Raw genomic sequence first — 19,856 nt, 5'->3', positions numbered from 1 at the left:
CCTCCTCTTCTAGGGACCTTCACAAGACACATGGAGTGCTTCCCTCTCCACAAGACAGAAGTGTCTCAAACATTTAGCAGTAGCACCACAGAGAATACTACTACTGTTATGGACACGTCAATACACGTGGAAGCCACAAGATGCATCAACGCCTCCAGGATCGGTGTTCAGCAGCCCGACATTTCAGAGAAAGTAAAAGACAACAGAAGCTTACCTCCAGCCATGGCTGTCTTGCCTCCTGATGACACAGTCACAGCTGTGACGGCTATGACATACTTTGACGCCCCTGTCACAAGAGGATCAACCAATCAACAATCAGTCTAACACAAACTTTGAGCTTCTGTAGGTCTGGGTTGAGTTTCCCAAAAACATAACGATTGTCTTTAGCAATAAGAGCATCGTTCATCCGTTGCCTAAATTACCAGTAGACTTCAGATTATCTTAGTGCTAAAGATGATCATTATGTTTTTGTGAAAATCACCCCTGTTCTGTTATAATGTAATGTCAATAGGAAGGATAACATATTAGCAGAGTTGGGGTTGGACATGGAATTTGTCAAATTTCTCCATTAAATTCCTAAATTGACTGGGTAGAAGACGAAATTCACTAGACTGATGCTAGGTCTGTTTGTGTTGTCTTGCCAACTTCTAGTGTCATTGTCACAGCAAGCATTGCCAAGACAGCACAAACAGATCTGGGACCAGGGATGGACCTCAACCCTGGATGAGAGGGATGGTACCTGTCTTGTCTCTGTTGTCTTTGTCCTCCACAGGGATGTAGTAGAGGAAGCGTCCAGGGGGGTTCTCCATGGCCAGGCGGTACCACAGGGGGAAATGGTCCACGGTAAACAGGTTGTCCTTATCAGCTGGAGTCAGGAACGTCCTATAGAGCAGAAAGTAGTTCATAAGAGATAATTAAGAGCAAACTCCTGAGTCCTATTCATTAGTGCACATTGTAGCAAAACGTTTTGCAAATCAAAAACAAGTGTTTTTTATTGGACAAGTTCAGGTAGTGACTGCCTGTTTCTTTCATTTGGTTCCTAGTGAATACTTCCCTGCGCAAAGGACACTGTAATGCTGTAATGCTGTAATGGGCTAACTCTGTAGGGCTAATGTAGGCTGTAATGGGCTAACTCTGTAGGGCTAATGTAGGCTGTAATATGGGATAACTCTGTAGGGCTAATGTAGGCTGTAATGGGCTAACTCTGGGGTAATGTGACTCACTTGGCAACCCTGGTCTCCATGCCAGTGTATCTGGTGAGCCGGATGAGGCCAGAGCGAGTTCCCAGGAACGCTGTCTCCACACCCGCCTCCATCCTGAACACACAAATACACAGATTGGTCTTTATTGCACTCAAACACACATCTGCACATGCGCTCACAAAACACACAACACACACACACACACACACACACACACACACACACACACACACACACACACACACACACTAGCTAAGGAAATGAGTGAAAAAATGATAATTTTGTAGTCTTACCCAGATGCATTGAGCATGATGGCCTGCCAGTAGGATTCTAAGGGGGCTGTCACTACGGCATCAAACAGGGTCTGCTGCAGCAACACCTCATCACCTGGGACTCACAGACACTCAGTCAACATCAAACCTGATATCTGCCTGATATTATACTTGTTTATTTGTCTTAATAATCATCTTTATTATCCCCATTAGCTGATGCCCTCACAACCGCTAGTCTTCCTGGGGATCCACAACAAATACGTTAGGGTTAGGGTAACATCAGCGTTGGGGTCAGGGTTAGGGTAACATCAGCGTTGGGGTTAGGGTTAGGGTAACATCAGCGTTGGGGTTAGGGTTAGGGTAACATCAGCGTTAGGGTTAGGGTTAGGGTAACATCAGCGTTGGGGTTAGGGTTAGGGTAACATCAGCGTTGGGGTTAGGGTTAGGGTAACATCAGCGTTGGGGTTAGGGTTAGGGTAACATCAGCGTTAGGGTTAGGGTTAGGGTAACATCAGCGTTGGGGTTAGGGTTAGGGTAACATCAGCGTTAGGGTTAGGGTTAGGGTAACATCAGCGTTGGGGTTAGGGTTAGGGTAACATCAGCGTTGGGGTTAGGGTTAGGGTAACATCAGCGTTAGGGTTAGGGTTAGGGTAACATCAGCGTTGGGGTTAGGGTTGAATAAATAGCATTGGGGTTGAATAAGTAGTTATTTATGGAGCAGGCTGTAGAGACAGTACTCACACTCCAGATCAGGCTCCTTCCCCTGCAGGTAGCGAATGACAGCCTGAAGCTGAGAGTATTTGCGGTGGTGTGGGTCAATGTCTGTCTCACAGTATGTCCTGAACGGAAAGACAATGGGGTTTTCACTCCATGAAGGGCCATTTAAGGCCAATAAAGTATTACAGTCCAACACTCTATCATTTAGAGTGTTACAGTTCAGTAAATGTATTTAGAGTATTACAGTCCAATACTCTATCATTTAAGCATTACAGTCCAATAATACATAATTTATAATATTACAGTCAATACTTTATTTGTTAGTATTTATCCGTGCTTACCACTCATTGGATAGGGATAGATCAGGGGACGTCAGGTCATGCAGGCCTGAGGGGAGATTGGATGCAACCAGTAAATAAATCAGATTGTTCTGCAGTACATGAGTGGCAGAGAGAGTGGCCAATGGCAGTAGAGTGGGAGAGATGAGTGGCAGAGAGTGGCCAATGGCAGTAGAGAGGGGGACACTTACCCTCTTCCACAGAGACTGTCCCCATGAACATCAGCTGTCCGTGACCCCTTGTCAGCACCATACCAAAACTGCAGAGGGAAATACATTCAATGTGGAGTGAGTGACAATGTCGACTTTATTCAACCCAACCGGCCTATGACTACATACCACACTCGCTATCATAGCATCACCATTACCTGAATGGGGTGTCGTTGATGGTTATGTAGAAATAGTCATTTGTTAAGAACAAAGGCCTTTTCTGTTGTGAAGAAAAAATGAGAATTGTGTTATGAGACAGTTGTTAGAATCAATATAGTGCCTCTAGACATCCAGGTTGAGTACCACAACTTTCAAATGTTCCGGCTTAACACGTCTGTACGTAACGGAACGTCAGTTTGGCATAGAGGAACTATGTCACTGCCTACGTCACTGCCTTACCCGCTTGAATAAAATACCAAATAGTAGCTAGCAAGATGGAGACCACAGAGGATATTTTTAATGAGTGCATTTTGCAAGTGGCTAGTTTACATCAACTACCTTCAATAAAACCACTGCAAAGGTTTTGCCTGCCTGGTTTCGAATCGCGACATTCTGTCATGTCTGCCTCATGATTTGTTGGGAGAGTTGTCTGTCTGAAGTGCACCCGCACAGGATTTTTTTTCTTCCCTTATTGAAGTTGCCAAAAGAGCCAGTCATTGAAACCAGAATGTAGTCACTGCTGTTGCCTAGGGTCGGGTGTACGAGACTACTATTAATATTACATTTGACATAATGCATTGAGCCACATCTAATCCCCCCACACACAAGGTCCCACTCACTGCTTTGTCCACTGATGCTCTCACGTTTAAAGACAGAGTGCCCATCTCCCCTTTCACCATGGCTGTCCTTAGCTGGGAAGAACACACACATTAATGCACACAATCACTGTTGATCTTTTATTCAGTTACCTTACCAGCCCAATTACCCAACCAGCACCGTTAGAGCCCAGAACAATACATTCATATATATTCATACCTAGAATAGGAGTTCTACTGTATTGAAATAAATAGTAATGGCGTCTTTTTGTAGGTACGAACTCTGCCATGGCTCGTTGGACAAAGCCTATGGGGAAATGAATGGGTTTTTTGGAGAGTTTTTGGATAAACGGCGACAATAAGGTAAGTGCTAAAGACAGGCTTAGGAGATCTTATACGTTTTGTTCTATGACATAATATTGATCAGCTAACCTCACTTTTTGTGAATTTTGAAGCATTTATGTAATCAAAACAAGCACATAAAGCACATAAATGCTTCATAATTCATAAAGGTCATGTTAGTTGACTGATATTATCTCATAGAACAAAGCGTATAAGATCTCCTAAACTGGTGTTAACCTCATACCTTATATTTGGCTTTTATCCAAAACCCATTCAATTCCCCCATAGGAATAGCTGAACGAACCAGAATTAGAAAATGCTAACTCATTTCCGTTTTTGGGATTACAAGCTGGCGAGCTCTATTGAAGATATTCAGTGGGTTGTCGGTGAGTTATGTGATATGGTATGTAAATGTGCAATAATCATAGCAGGTAATGTTTGTGGGAAAATGTCAATTTTGGGGGGGCCCTCAATGGCATTTTGAAACCGTCCACCCCTGACTGTACATGTGTATTCAACTTTTTCCTCCTGTTTTTATACCCTGGCTCACTTATTCATTGTTTTTTGTTCATTGTAAAGCGCTGTAGAAGACCTATGTATTTATATTACTGTTACTACTATACTACTCACTCTCTCATATATGTAGTATTTTTACTGTTAATACTACACTACTCACAGTCTAATCTATGTATTAATATGACTGCTATACTACTCACTGTCTCATCTATGTAGTAGTATTACTGTTACTACTATTCCACTCACTGTCTCATCTATGTCCTCCCACTCCACCTCAGCCAGGTCCACACTGTTGTAGTTGGGCTTGGGCTTCAGCGTCTTACCGTCTTTATACTGTGGGGCAGGAGAGAAGAAGATGAGGAAGACAACATGGGTGAAAAGAATCAGGAAGAGGACAGACACAAGTTTCATATAGAACCTCAGCTGTCTGTCTGTAATGTGTGTGTTCTCTAGGTTGAGCCGATCACTTAGGACAACTGTGTTTGATGGACATCTCCATAACATGGTATCCTGACTCCAAAGGCTCCATCTCCATGGCAACTGGCTCCAAAAGAAACAAGTAGGCTTATTATTGACCATATAACATGTTTGTTTTCTATGATTGTGTTTTGCTTTGCGTGTATTGATGTGAATATTGATGTGTATGTTGATGTGTATATTGATGTGAATATTGATATGTATATTGATGTTAATATTGATGTGAATATTGATTTGTATATTGATGTGTATATTGATGTGAACATTGATGTGTATATTGATGTGTATATTGAAGTGTAATGGATGTGTATAGTGTATATTTAAGCAACAACGCACAAGGAGGTGTAGTATATACCACGGCTAAGGGCTGTTCTTAAGCACGACACAACACGGAGTGCCTGGACACATCCCTTAGCCGTGGTATATTGGCCATATACCACAAACCCCCGAGTTGCTTTATTGCTATTATAAACTGGTTACCAACATAATTAGAGCAGTAAAAATACATGTTTTGTAACACCTGTGGTATATGGTCTGATATACCATGGATGTCAGCCAATCAACATTCAGGGGTCGAACCACCCAGTTTATAATGATGTGTAATTTATGTTTATATTGATGTGTATAGTGTATATTGAAGTGTAATTGATGTGTATAGTATATATATTATATTATATATATATATTTTTTTAGGGTAGATCAGCTTTAATATTGCAGATAGATTGTAACTTCCATCAATGTAATTGTCTGCATCACTTCCAATCCCCCATATGTTTTTTTCTCTCGCAAATATATATATATATATATATATATATATATATATATATATATATATACACAGTACATATACATACATACACATACATATACACATGCATACATTTAAATACATCTACATACATATATATACATATCCTTAAAAATTTTTATATTTCCCTTTATTACTTTCCAACCCTACCACCCCTTCCCTAATTGGAGTTTACTAGTGAACAACAATGCTTAGGCCTCTACTTCCAGCTTATACGTATAGTGTATATTGATGTGTATATTGAAATGTAATTGATGTGTACAGTGTATATTGAAGTGTAATTGATATGTGTAGTATATATTGAAGTGTAATTGATGTGTATAGTGTATATTGATGTGTAATTGATGTGTATAGTGTATATTGATGTGTAATTGATGTGTATAGTATATATTGAAGTGTAATTGATGTGTATAGTGTATATTGAAATGTAATTGATGTGTACAGTGTATATTGATGTGTAATTGATGTGTATAGTGTATATTGATGTGTAATTGATGTGTATAGTATATATTGAAGTGTAATTGATGTGTATAGTGTATATTGAAATGTAATTGATGTGTACAGTGTATATTGATGTGTAATTGATGTGTATAGTGTATATTGATGTGTAATTGATGTGTATAGTATATATTGAAGTGTAATTGATGTGTATAGTGTATATTGAAATGTAATTGATGTGTACAGTGTATATTGAAGTGTAATTGATTTGTGTAGTATATATTGAAGTGTAATTGATGTGTATAGTGTATATTGATGTGTAATGGATGTGTATAGTGTATATTGATGTGTAATTGATGTGTATAGTATATATTGAAGTGTAATTGATGTGTATAGTGTATATTGAAATGTAATTGATGTGTACAGTGTATATTGAAGTGTAATTGATTTGTGTAGTATATATTGAAGTGTAATTGATGTGTATAGTGTATATTGATGTGTAATGGATGTGTATAGTGTATATTGATGTGTAATTGATGTGTATAGTATATATTGAAGTGTAATTGATGTGTATAGTGTATATTGAAATGTAATTGATGTGTACAGTGTATATTGATGTGTAATTGATGTGTATAGTGTATATTGATGTGTAATTGATGTGTATAGTATATATTGAAGTGTAATTGATGTGTATAGTGTATATTGAAATGTAATTGATGTGTACAGTGTATATTGATGTGTAATTGATGTGTATAGTGTATATTGATGTGTAATTGATGTGTATAGTATATATTGAAGTGTAATTGATGTGTATAGTGTATATTGAAATGTAATTGATGTGTACAGTGTATATTGAAGTGTAATTGATTTGTGTAGTATATATTGAAGTGTAATTGATGTGTATAGTGTATATTGATGTGTAATGGATGTGTATAGTGTATATTGATGTGTAATTGATGTGTATAGTATATATTGAAGTGTAATTGATGTGTATAGTGTATATTGAAATGTAATTGATGTGTACAGTGTATATTGAAGTGTAATTGATTTGTGTAGTATATATTGAAGTGTAATTGATGTGTATAGTGTATATTGATGTGTAATTGATGTGTATAGTGTATATTGATGTGTAATTGATGTGTATTCAAGTGCATACAGGGCACATCTGTAAAAGAGACCTTGGTCTCAGCATAACATTGGCACCCAGAATCACATTTTATGGTTGCCTGGGAGGGACAAGCTGAAGTTGCCCAATAAGAAAGGCTTGTTTACATTTTCTGTTGCAAAACATTTAGCTACGGTGCACACTAATGAATACAACCCTCCACTGTTCCGCTCAAGGTGTGAGCATAAGGCTGTCATATGAGACTCTATAACCATGTAATGAAATTATTCATGCTCTGTTCAATAACCAATCAGTGACTCCTCACAAAATCTGCAAATTGAACATTGAGATGGTCGTTAGGTTAGACTTTTTGAGCGTGGTCACTGACTGTTTGAGCGTGGTCACTGACAATGGAGCTGGGAAGAACACAAACAGATCTGGGACCAGGCTTCCTGAACCGGAATTTCCTCTGAGTAGACAAGCATTGATAAGTATTGTGGTTGAATGTGTTTTAATTAAATCAATCACCGTTGAGAGACCTCCCGACAAAGGTCTGCATACATACATTTACATTTTAGTCATTTAGCAGACACTCTTATCCAGAGCGACTTACAGTTAGTGAGTGCATAAATTTTTTCATACTGTCCCCCCGTGGGAATCGAACCCACAACCCTGGCGTTGCAAACGCCATGCTCTACCAACTGAGCTACACAGGTTGTAGAAGATACATCTGATGAGTCTGAGGACTGCAGACACTTTGAGATTTCCCTCCAAGGTCTAAGGACTACTACTGCATCATCTGATCAGTCAAAGCAAGTCACACATTCCTGGAAGTTATTATTCTCAGGTAGTGGATGCACATATCTTTCTATCGCTATGAGGGCCAGAGTCACCTGAGAATTTAAAAACACAACGTGCCTTGCACCACCCTCCAAAATCCTAAACTCAACAGTATTGCATGCTCTTTCTACATCTCACACCATCTCAACATGACAACGGTCCAAGAGGAGCTTGATCTATCAGCCTGTTGTTGGTGGTAAATCGCTGCAGGGAAAACATATTTCTGTCCTCCCCCTCCCCATCCCCCTCCTCCTCCTCCTCCTCCTCCTCCTCTTACTCTCCTTCAGGTTTAAATGTGACTCACATGACAGTTGGTAAAACAGCAAAACTAAAAGATAGCATATCTTATTACAGGTATAAGTGTTCATGTGAGTGCTACAGTCCACTGGATATGTTTTGGGACAAGCATCCTATATGTGCTTTTAATAAGGTTACATGTTTGAAGTGTGTGTTCAAGTGAGTGCTTAAAGATGCCTATTTGTTTGAGGATGTTGCAGAGTTGCTTATCTCGTCTTATACTGCTCAGTGAAGAGTCTTTCGTTGTGATTGATCTTTTCCCACTGTTTTAGTATTTAATTTTTTGGTCTCAGAATTCTACAACATCAGATCTATATTATGTACTCTATAAATACAAATGGAAATAAAGCAACAGTGTAGAAGTGTGATAATTATTGTGTATTGGTTGAATGTAACAGTCCAGGCAGCCTGAAACAAACACTAAAAGTATATGAAAGATTTCAATTGAGATTTGAAACCAGGTCAGAGTAGTAGTAGTAGTAGTAGTAGTAGTAGTAGTAGTAGTAGTAGTAGTAGTAGTAGTAGTAGTAGTAGTTTTTACAGCGGTAGTAGTACTGGTGACTGCAGTCGTGACTATAGTATTACAAATAGGGACCGTTGTTGTATTAGTAGTGACTAGTGTTGCAAAATTCTGGGAACATTAAATAAATTCCCTGGTTTTCCAGAAATCCTGGATGGAGGATCACGGAAATCCTGATTTTTCCCTCCTGATTCCATGAATCCACCAACCGGGAGTTTGGGAAAACCACAGAATTGATTGAAAGTTCCCCGAATTTTGCAACCCTAGTAGTGACTATAGTCGGAAGCAGGCATAAGCTCTACAGCGGTTGGACTCACCAGAGGACGTAGGTCAGGGTGTGCCAGGATGTACCCATTGTTGGTGATGAGGAAGGCGTAACCATGGGGACCCAGCCTATATCTGGGAGCCAGCTTCATTACCTCCAGCAGGGGGATGTCAGAACCGACCACCCCCAGCAGGATCCCATGGCTCAGCTGGAGGAGAACGGGAGAGGAGGGTCTATAAGACTTCTAACGGCACAACAACTACAGTAACATGTCACTGCAACACTGCTGCACTGTGCACACAGTGAGCTGCTTGACCAGGTTCAAATATATACCACATACCTTTTATAGCTCTACATTACTACAGTTGTAACAGGCTCATGGGGAAGAAGAGTCTGGTGATTCAAAGAGACTACTACAATTCAAACTTCTAACTGTTATTACTTTGATTACCACCATGCCTATGTTTAATATAGATTTAAATCTAACAAAGGCTTTTAGTCCACTGACCGTCTCTTTCTTTTTGCTGAAGACAGGCATTGCCACGCTGGTCATGAGAAGTAAACTTTGAGCCTTTGTGGCAAAGAGCTGGAGGAAAAATTGCAGCGTTAGTACATATTTATGCATCACAAATCATCTTTTGTTTATCCTAAACCAAATCAAGCTGTTGGTTCTGGTACTGCTCCTACTTGTTAACGACTAATACCTGCAATTAAGAATCGCTACACTAGAGGGTGCCATACAACTGCAGTTGGTGATAGCCTATCGAAAGCTTGGGAGACCGCATTCACTATTACCACAAGGCCTAAACAGAAGAGGACCGCACTAAAAGGGCTTCCCTATCAGACAAGCTGTATTTCCCACAGTCTCTTTTTACCTCCTTCGTATTGGGTAGCTGTCAGTGTGAGTGAGTGAGGGTCAGGTCCGGTGATAGAGGTCAGGTGAGATGAGAGAATGAGCACAGTAACAGGACAGAAGACAAAAACAGGGAGGAGTCATGAACAACACAGATGCACAGAATGAATGAACTAATGAACTAATATCACTGACAACACACCTTGACAATACAGTAGACAGCTGACTTTCAAACAGGACAGTGTGAGGTGACAAACATGAGGTTAAATGCAACAACAACACTTTGCCTTTGAAGCCAAAGAAAGTGCAGATTTGGTCCTGTAAGAAAAGGCAGAATGTACTACAGTTATTAGGCAAAGCACACACTGGGTATGTATAGCTGCCGTACTCACCACAGTGTCCATGTAAGCCTCGGTCCAGATGATGTCATGATTGTGATTGATGACCATTGGTCGGCTCAGGACATGAAGGTACTCCATGACATTCTCCTGCACGTCAGCCAGAGTGGAGATGTGTGTGTAATAACCCTTGTTGTTGCAGGCGATCCACTTGGTGTTGTCCGCGAAGGTCATCTCTCTGCCTATAAGGTAAGTGAAGAGGCGCACCTGAAAGAGACAGTATTGGAGACTGATATTCAATTCAATAAGTTCATTAAGTAAATACTGAACATAATAAACTGATAAGGCCGTTAAGGTGATGTCCTCAAAATACCTAGCTGTTCTGGGGCAGTAGGGAAATAGAAGAACAGAATAATTTACTTGTTGTGTATTGTTAGATGTTGCACTGCTGGAGCTAGGAACACAAGCATTTCGCTACACCCACAATAACATCTGCTAAATATGTGTATGCGACCAATCCAATTGTATTTTATTTTATTTGAATGTACCGTAAATAGGTATTACTGTAGGTCAAGTGGGTATGTACAGTGAGGGAAAAAATTATTTGATCCCCTGCTGATTTTGTACGTTTGCCCACTGACAAAGACATGATCAGTCTATAATTTTAATGGTAGGTTTATTTGAACAGTGAGAGACAGAATAACAACAAAAATATCCAGAAAAACGAATGTCAAAAATGTTACAAATTGATTTGCATTTTAATGAGGGAAATAAGTATTTGACCCCTCTGCAAAACATGACTTAGTACTTGGTGGCAAAACCCTTGTTGGCAATCACAGAGGTCAGATGTTTCTTGTAGTTGGCCACCAGGTTTGCACACATCTCAGGAGGGATTTTGTTCCACTCCTCTTTGCAGATCTTCTCCAAGTCACTAAGGTTTTGAGGCTGACGTTTGGCAACTCGAACCTTCAGCTCCCTCCACAGATTTTCTATGGGATTAAGGTCTGGAGACTGGCTAGGCCACTCCAGGACCTTAATGTGCTTCTTTTTGAGCCACTCCTTTGTTGCCTTGGCTGTGTGTTTTGGGTCATTGTCATGCTGCAATACCCATCCACGACCCATTTTCAATGCCCTGGCTGAGGGAAGGAGGTTCTCACCCAAGATTTGACGGTACATGGCCCCGTCCATCGTCCCTTTGATGCGGTGAAGTTGTCCTGTCCCCTTAGCAGAAAAACACCCCCAAAGCATAATGTTTCATTTACATTTACATTTTAGTCATTTAGCAGACGCTCTTATCCAGAGCGACTTACAGTTAGTGAGTGCATAAATTTTTTTTATATTTTTTTTTATACTGGAATCGAACCCACAACCCTGGCATTACAAATGCCATGCTCTAGTTTCCACCTCCATGTTTGACGGTGGGGATGGTGTTCTTGAGGTCATAGGCAGCATTCCTCCTCCTCCAAACACGAGTTGAGTTGATGCCAAAGATCTCGATTTTGGTCTCACCTGACCACAACACTTTCACCCAGTTCTCCTCTGAATCATTCAGATGTTCATTGGCAAACTTCAGACAGGCCTTTATATGTGCTTTCTTGAGCAGGGGGACCTTGCAGGCGCTGCAGGATTTCAGTCCTTTACTGCGTAGTGTGTTACCAATTGTTTTCTTGGTGACTATGGTCCCAGCTGCCTTGAGATCATTGACAAGATCCTCCCGTGTAGTTCTGGGCTGATTCCTCACCGTTTTCATGATCGTTGCAACTCCACGAGGTGAGATCTTGCATGGAGCCCCAGGCCGAGGGAGATTGACAGTTATTTTGTGTTTCTTCCATTTGCGAATAATCGCACCAACTGTTGTCACCTTCTCACCAAGCTGCTTGGCGATGGTGTTGTAGCCCATTCCAGCCTTGTGTAGGTCTACAATCTTGTCCCTGACATCCTTGGAGAGATCTTTGGTCTTGGCCATGGTGGAGAGTTTGGAATCTGATTGATTGATTGCTTCTGTGGACAGGTGTCTTTTATACAGGTAACAAACTAAGATTAGGAGCACTCCCTTTAAGAGTGTGCTCCTAATCTCAGCTCGTTACATGTATAAAAGACACCTGGGAGCCAGAAATCTTTCTGATTGAGAGGGGTCAAATACTTATTTCCCTCATTAAAATGCAAATCAATTTATAAAAATGTTTACATGCATTTTTCTGGATTTTTTTGTTGTTATTCTGTCTCTCACTGTTCAAATACACCTACCATTAAAATTATAGACTGATCATTTCTTTGTCAGTGGGCAAATGTACAAAATCAGCAGGGGATCAAATACTTTTTTCCCTCACTGTAGTTATTCATATAGAGTAAATTGTAGATTTGCCCTACAGTACCCTGCGATCAGGCCAGTTGAACTCTTCAAACACGTCTTTGAAGTCCTCCATGGCTCCATCTGTGATCAGCATGATGGCCTGGTTACACAGGCTGCCCTGGCCCTTGGTCGCAGCCTGGGAGGAAGCACCACACAGGGAAGGAATGAGACTGGGCCAACAGCAAGTGTGTGGAAGTATGTGTGTGTGTGTGTGTGTTGGAAGCAAACCTCGTTCAGAATTTTGAAGGATTCTTTCATGGCCTTTGCAACTTTTCCCTCTCCTTTCACATGAAGCTCAGCCACTAGCACCTTAAAATGCTGGAGCGAGAGAGAGAGAGGTAGAGCGAGAGAGAGAGAGAGAGAGGGGGGGGGGGGAGAGGGAGAGAGAGGGAGAGAGAGAGAGAGAGGGAGAGAGACGGAGAGAGAGAGAGAGAGAGAGAGAGAGAGAGAGAGAGAGAGAGAGAGAGAGAGACAGAGAGAGAGAGAGAGAGAGAGAGAGAGAGAGAGAGAAGAAAAGGGCAACCAGTGAAGAAAAAACACCATTGATGTACTTTAACTATTTGCACATCATTATAACACTGTGTATAGACATAAATGACATTTGAAATGTCTTTATTCTTTTGGAACTTTTGTGAGTGTAATGTTTACTGTTAATTTTTTGTATTGTTTATTTCATTTTTGTTTATTATCTATTTCACTTGCTTTGGCAATGTAAACATGTTTCCCATGCCAATAAAGCCCTTAAATTGAAATCTGATTGAATTGAGAGAGCACCTTTTATGGTGAGAAAACAATGTGATGTACAGACAGATATGCAGCACAACACAGCATAGCACAGGACAGGACAGGACAGTGTAAGGTCAAATACACCAGTCCAGTTGACTGAATACCAAGAGGGTTTTTCATGGCCACTGTGACCTGGTTGCAGTCACTGGTTAATGGCTATAAAGCTCTTTGTGACAATTTTATTAAACACACTATTCCAATGGTATTTGATTGATTGAAAACTATAATGCAAATAAGGAGTTTCAAATGTGTAATGCTCCAGGTTTGTTTACTTAACACACCTGGCAACTATTTACCTTAACAACAGAGAGTCATCTAGGTCCTAAGGGTAACCAGAGTGTGAACCTCATTCCTGAGGTTTTACCCATCATGGTGCCAGAGGCATCCAGAATGTTCCTGAGAGGATCTGGTTGTGGGATATACTGTAGGAGCAGATGCTAGGTGGCTAAAACCAAACAGGAAAACATTTGTGGCTCTGCTCATAAATCACCCAGCGCAAGTTTACCGGCCAGTATGCTTGCCTCCCTGCCTCCCTGCACGCTAAAATTCTGCACGCTAAAATCGTGTCGATTGACTTATCAATACATTTTATGAATACATTACATTTCTATATCATATATGTAATTTTGTGTTCTACATATTATAGTATACATATTTTTAAATGATTCCATCCCTGTCAGTCACACTCCATTACAGTCTCTCTCTACAGTAGGCTGATGGTTGTGAATGACAGCTGACCTGGCCTGCTCTCTGATCCACACTGGGCCAATACAGGAAGTAGGAACTATGCCAATAGGTGGAGCCAACTACTCCACACCTAGCTTAGCAGCATGACTGACAGCCAAGGTGGCCCTTCATGCTCCCACTCCATAGGGGTGTAATGTCATAACAGAACACTTTGAGTTGCTAGAGCCCTGCTGAGAGGTAAGGGCTCCGTGGCTTAGTGGCCACAGCTTACCTGAAGAAGATAATGGGCTTACCTCGCGGTTGTCCAAGTCAGCCTGCACCAGGGTGCCTTTGAAGCATGGCTCTACGTAGCGCACGTAGTCAGTGTACTGGGGGGAGAAAGGACGACAAGGCAGGGTTGGAGTTAGCACAGGTCTGTCAGGCTGTAGTCCTGTCAACAGTGTAACAGTGCTGCGATGTAACAGAGTAATGGTGTAACAGGTAATGTGTAAAGGTGTGATGATGTAATGGTGATGGCTTAGTCAACTAAACACCAACTGAAGATGAGGGTGAATCTTTCACGTTTCAACACATGGAAATCACAAGACCCTGTGTTTGAGATGTCTTGTTCTGCTGGTGCTTAATGGCAGGAGGAGTGCTTGACTCACAGCGATGACGTTGACAAAGTCGTTCTCCCCCAGTGTGTCCAGGATGGTGTTGATGGTGTGCTTGGCGATGGTCATCTTCAGACCCTTCATACTGCCGCTGATGTCCACCACGATAATAATGTCCTTTGGTGAGGTGGCAGCCTGGATATACCTGGGGGACAGGGGGAGAGAGATAGGACTGTAACATTATGGTGTACACTATGTGAGGATTCTCTACCTCTACTGTACTTGAGGCCCAAGCTTGTGTGGTACAGGGAGTAGAGTACGGCGCACTGCAGGACCGTAGGATGGAGCCCCCAGTCAACGGTTCTATCTCACTCTCTCATACTGCTTCATGAAAATACTTTCCCCATATAATTCACAACCACTTGACATAACGATCCACATTAAATAAAAAAGCTGTGTAGGCCTACAGCATAGGGCACTGTATAACATCCCAACCACAGTGCCCCTCCCTATGAATTTAGTTTCAAAACATGACAGATGCAAATGCGCACACACACACTCACACGCGCACACACATACAGTACATACGCGCACACACACACACACACACCTACCTATTTGGTCTTTTTTATATCTACATGTACAGTGGGGAGAACAAGTATTTGATACACTGCCGAACTTTTCTATAGGATTGAGGTCAGGGCTTTGTGATGGCCACTCCAATACCTTGACTTTGTTGTCCTTAAGCCATTTTGCCACAACTTTGGAAGTATGCTTGGGGTTATTGTAGGCGGTCTCGTCATTGTTGGTAATCAAGCCTACTACTGTTGTGTCATCTGCAAACTTGATGATTGAGTTGGAGGTGTGCTTGGCCACGCAGTAAAGTACGTTCATCTCTAGGAGACAGAACGTGTCTCCTTCCTGAGCGGTATGATGGCTGCGTGGTCCCATGGTGTTTATACTTGTGTACTTAGTGGGGAGAACAAGTATTTGATACACTGCCGATTTTGCAGGTTTCCCTACTTGCAAAGCATGTAGAGGTCTGTAATTTTTATCATAGGTACACTTCAACTGTGAGAGACTGAATTCTAAAACAAAAATCCAGAAAATCACATTGTATGATTTTTAAGTAATTCATTTTGCATTTTATTGCATGACATAAGTATTTGATCACCTACCACCCAGTAAGAATTCCAGGTCTCACAGACCTGTTAGTTTTTCTTTAAGAAACACTCCTGTTCTCCACTCATTACCTGTATTAACTGCACCTGTTTGAACTCGATACCTGTATAAAAGACACCTGTCCACACACTCAATCAAACTGACTCCAACCTCTCAACAATGGCCAACACCAGAGAGCTGTGTAGGGACATCAGGGATAGAATTGTAGACCTGCACAAGGCTGGGATGGGCTACAGGACAATAGGCAAGCAGCTTGGTGAGAAGGTAACAACTGTTTGAGGGGAGGATGGATGGGGGCCATGTATCGCGAGATCTTGGCCAACAACCTCCTTCCCTCAGTAAGAGCATTGAAGATGGGTCGTGGCTGGGTCTTCCAGCATGACAGCGACCCGAAACACACAGCCAGGGCAACTAAGGAGTGGCTCCGTAAGAAGCATCTCAAGGTCCTGGAGTGGCCTAGCCAGTCTCCAGACCTGAACCCAATAGAAAATCTTTGGAGGGAGCTTAAAGTCCGTATTGCCCAGCGACAGCCCTGAAACCTGAAGGATCTGGAGAAGGTCTGTATGGAGGAGTGGGCCAAAATCCCTGCTGCAGTGTGTGCAAACCTGGTCAAGACCTACAGGAAACGTATGATCTCTGTAATTGCAAACAAAGGTTTCTGTACCAAATATTAAGTTCTGTTTTTCTGATGTATCAAATACTTATGTCATGCAATAAAATGCAAATTAATTACTTTACAATCATACAATGTGATTTTCTAGATTTTTGTTTTAGATTCCGTCTCTCACAGTTGAAGTGTACCTATGATAAAAATTACAGACCTCTACATGCTTTGTAAGTAGGTAAACCTGCAAAATCGGCAGTGTATCAAATACTTGTTCTCCCCACTGTATATAAACAGGGACATATGGCGCCCATGTGAACCCCACTGACCTGGGTATTGAGCTGTTGGTTAACCACTTAAGGAGCAGCTTAAAGTATTTCTATGGGATCCGATCAGACTGTCCTGGCCTGGCCTGTCTGTATCTCGCTGTGTTGCTGTGTTGCTGTATTCAGAGCCTTGGGTGCTATCCGTGCCGCTAATCTGAAACCCAGGGACAGCCCAGGTCCCAGGACACTCTCTAACTGAGTGGAGAGACAGGGAGGACAGCCATATACTACCTAAACCTCATCAACACGGCCTGTTGAATACCTGGAAGCTGGAAGTGCTACTGATTGGCCAGTTGGGGTGATATCCTCCCTCTGGCCTAGGAAGACCCCACGGCCTAACAGAAGTGATAGGGGACTCATGCTGGACTCCACATGAGACGGTAAATCAAGGTCCTGACTCTCAGCTGTCATTAATTATATCATGGAACTTGTTGTTGGAGCAGGGTTGATAATCACAGTTTCCATCCCATTCTTTAAACTGCCAGCTCAAGGGTGGTGTGGGTGCATTACATGGCCAGGTCCTAGGACCTGCCACATTAGAGCAACATATCCACGGCACTATACACTCTCTTACCTCTGGCTAAGTAAATTAAAGTAGGGTGAATGCTGCAGTGAAGTCTTGTTCAATTTAAAAAGCCAAAAAGTAAATAAATTTAAGCTTGCATATAGATGTCACATAAGTCTATACAGTCTTAAGGTATATCAGGTCACATAACATGTCTTAGTGCCTAACTCCTCCCCTTGTCACATTGATACCAGGAAGTGTCATACTCTTGTCAAGGTCGATGCCACCCAGAGGCTACTAGCAGAGCTAGTAGATTTACTAATAGCTTACCAGTTACGGTTCCTGCAGTCAAACGCAGCCACACCATTCGAATCTGGAGTCCATTTGATACCTGTATACAAAATACATTCACACCATCTCTACAGTGAGTAAACATCATGGCATCCATTCAAATCCTACAACATTATATTGAAGTTGACATCTTAAAACAGATGTCATTTTTGTTTTGCTGTGCTATCTTTTCTGCTACGCTATACTCTGGATTTATACACTATTATACCATAGCATTGTTGAATACTCCTTTCTGATTTGCTTAAAGGGCATTCTAGAGCATACATTATTTCCCTATAACGCACAGTATAATTGCACGATATAATTGAAGTTAATTCTTACATGTTCTATTTTTGAGCTGCAAAAGTTTTGTTGAATTCGATTTTCATAATAGCAAGCTAGGATGATGGTTTGGTTAGCTAAGCTAGCAAGTCTGTTTGCTTGGTTACCAAAGCAACTACTGTAGCTATCTAGCTAGCTAGTAAACTTGCTAGCTACTATGTTGTCACATTTCTACTGGAAAATGAATACATTTCTAGCGGCAAAAATGTTAATTTATAGCCATGGTCTAAAAGGGATAATCAACTCAGGGCTCTATGTGTTCTCTGGAAAATAATGCAACTTCGTGGAAGGTTAATTCCACGTCGTGCATTATTTTCCAAAGAATGCACAGCCCCTCGTTGATTATCCCTTACTAACCACACTATTCTATACACTATTCTGTGCTACTTAATGCTAGCAGTTGTATGGAGCTGACTGAGGGCTCCAAACATGATAGTTGTTTGCTTAGTCCTTTACAGTAGAGGCTGGTGGGAGGAGCTATAGGAGGATGGGCTCATTGTAATGCCTGGAATGGAACACATGGAACAGAATCAAACGTAAGTCGCTCTGGATAAGAGCATCTGCTAAATGACTAAAATGTAAATGTAAACGTGGTTTCCATGTCTTTGATGTGTATGAAACGGATACAATTATTCCATTCCAGCCAATACAATGAGCCCGTCCTCCTATAGCTCCCACCAGCCTCCTCTGGTCCTTTACCAGGGTAGATTCTGAAGAATCCTGAGGAGCTGCCAAAATACTGCCAGGTGAGGGTGGGGTCTTTCTGGAAGTTGTTCATGAACACGTCATTCAGAGCCTCCGACCAGTAGATTCCATTGAGGATGTAGGCATCTTTACACAGAGGAGAAAGAGAGAGCAGCAAATGAGTGAGATGGAAAGTGTGACATCACATATAGTAACTGTCACCTGTTTCACTTTAAAGGCTGACTAAGCCACACCTAACCCAGTTTTCTTTCATGCTAATCTCTCATTGAATTCAATGTGTGATTTATGCAAAATCTGTGCTTCATGCATAGATAAGTTAGGATTTGGATCCAAGGGCCCGAAAACAATTATTGCTGTGTGTTTAAACTTCATCGCACACACCTTTGTTGTAGACGTTGGTTGGAACCTGTACGTCACTCTGCATTGTGTTGACTGGCAGGTTGTTGAAATGCTCATTCTCCTCCAGAGGAAACTCCCCACCCAGCTCTATGAAGTTACCATCTTCATCCGCTGTGTTCACCAGCATGGAGTTATAGTAGTCAAACTGGAGAAGGACACAGCATGGGAAGGGTGGAAAAGTTAAATTCATATTCATCAACTATGATTTGAGTATTGTTGTAAGTCGAGTAACATTAGAAGTGTACGGTAGCCTATATTCTATCTGAAAAAGGCTTCTGCTGGTATTGTTTGTTTTTGTGGTAATCAAAATGTGCATGATGGTTAGGCATTTCATTTCCTCTATTGTGGTACTGTAGAATAGTTTTGTGAAAATCATATTAGCAATACTTTGATAAATCTGAGATCTCATATTCCCACAGACAGATAGAATGACAAACCTGTAGAGTTTTGTTGAAGTCGTGGTACAAATCTGCATCCTCCGCAGACTCAGCCAACCTCTAAGGAGAAAATAAAGCTATTTATTATTTAAAGACGTTTCTCAAACCACAAGCCTAACCACAACACACATGGTAACAGTTCTGTGGGTGGTAACTCAAAGAGGTTATGATGCAGCAGGGGACATCAACTGGCGGCCCGAGGGCAAATCTGGTCCGCGAGGTAATCTAATGTGTCTTAGGTTGTCTTACATAGTTAAAAATAAGAAAAAACTACTTGGCAGGAGAGAGAGACCTCTGACCTCTGACCTCTGTACT

General features: G+C 41.4%; 1 protein-coding gene across 1 annotated transcript in view; it reads right to left on the bottom strand.

Annotated features, from left to right (window-relative positions):
- Positions 1 to 19,856, bottom strand: part of LOC311148767 (voltage-dependent calcium channel subunit alpha-2/delta-4-like) — a gene marked incomplete at both ends in the record, with an annotated part of 96,880 nt that overhangs the window by 63,065 nt on the left and 13,959 nt on the right. The window contains 21 exons of the mRNA XM_084185732.1: positions 215 to 286; positions 740 to 882; positions 1,224 to 1,316; positions 1,496 to 1,589; positions 2,216 to 2,313; positions 2,533 to 2,578; positions 2,721 to 2,788; positions 2,897 to 2,958; positions 3,518 to 3,589; positions 4,598 to 4,684; positions 9,154 to 9,309; positions 9,610 to 9,687; positions 10,347 to 10,559; positions 12,668 to 12,781; positions 12,874 to 12,963; positions 14,412 to 14,486; positions 14,766 to 14,916; positions 17,659 to 17,719; positions 18,700 to 18,831; positions 19,087 to 19,249; positions 19,542 to 19,601. Of these exons, the coding sequence (XP_084041858.1) occupies positions 215 to 286; positions 740 to 882; positions 1,224 to 1,316; positions 1,496 to 1,589; positions 2,216 to 2,313; positions 2,533 to 2,578; positions 2,721 to 2,788; positions 2,897 to 2,958; positions 3,518 to 3,589; positions 4,598 to 4,684; positions 9,154 to 9,309; positions 9,610 to 9,687; positions 10,347 to 10,559; positions 12,668 to 12,781; positions 12,874 to 12,963; positions 14,412 to 14,486; positions 14,766 to 14,916; positions 17,659 to 17,719; positions 18,700 to 18,831; positions 19,087 to 19,249; positions 19,542 to 19,601 (2,128 nt within the window). The remainder of the gene's footprint in view (positions 1 to 214; positions 287 to 739; positions 883 to 1,223; positions 1,317 to 1,495; positions 1,590 to 2,215; positions 2,314 to 2,532; positions 2,579 to 2,720; positions 2,789 to 2,896; positions 2,959 to 3,517; positions 3,590 to 4,597; positions 4,685 to 9,153; positions 9,310 to 9,609; positions 9,688 to 10,346; positions 10,560 to 12,667; positions 12,782 to 12,873; positions 12,964 to 14,411; positions 14,487 to 14,765; positions 14,917 to 17,658; positions 17,720 to 18,699; positions 18,832 to 19,086; positions 19,250 to 19,541; positions 19,602 to 19,856) is intronic.

The sequence above is a fragment of the Coregonus lavaretus genome, assembly GCF_964263955.1.
Source record: "Coregonus lavaretus genome assembly, chromosome: 21".
NCBI classification, from domain to species: Eukaryota; Metazoa; Chordata; class Actinopteri; order Salmoniformes; family Salmonidae; genus Coregonus; species Coregonus lavaretus.
This window is presented reverse-complemented; position numbering and strand designations above follow the sequence as displayed.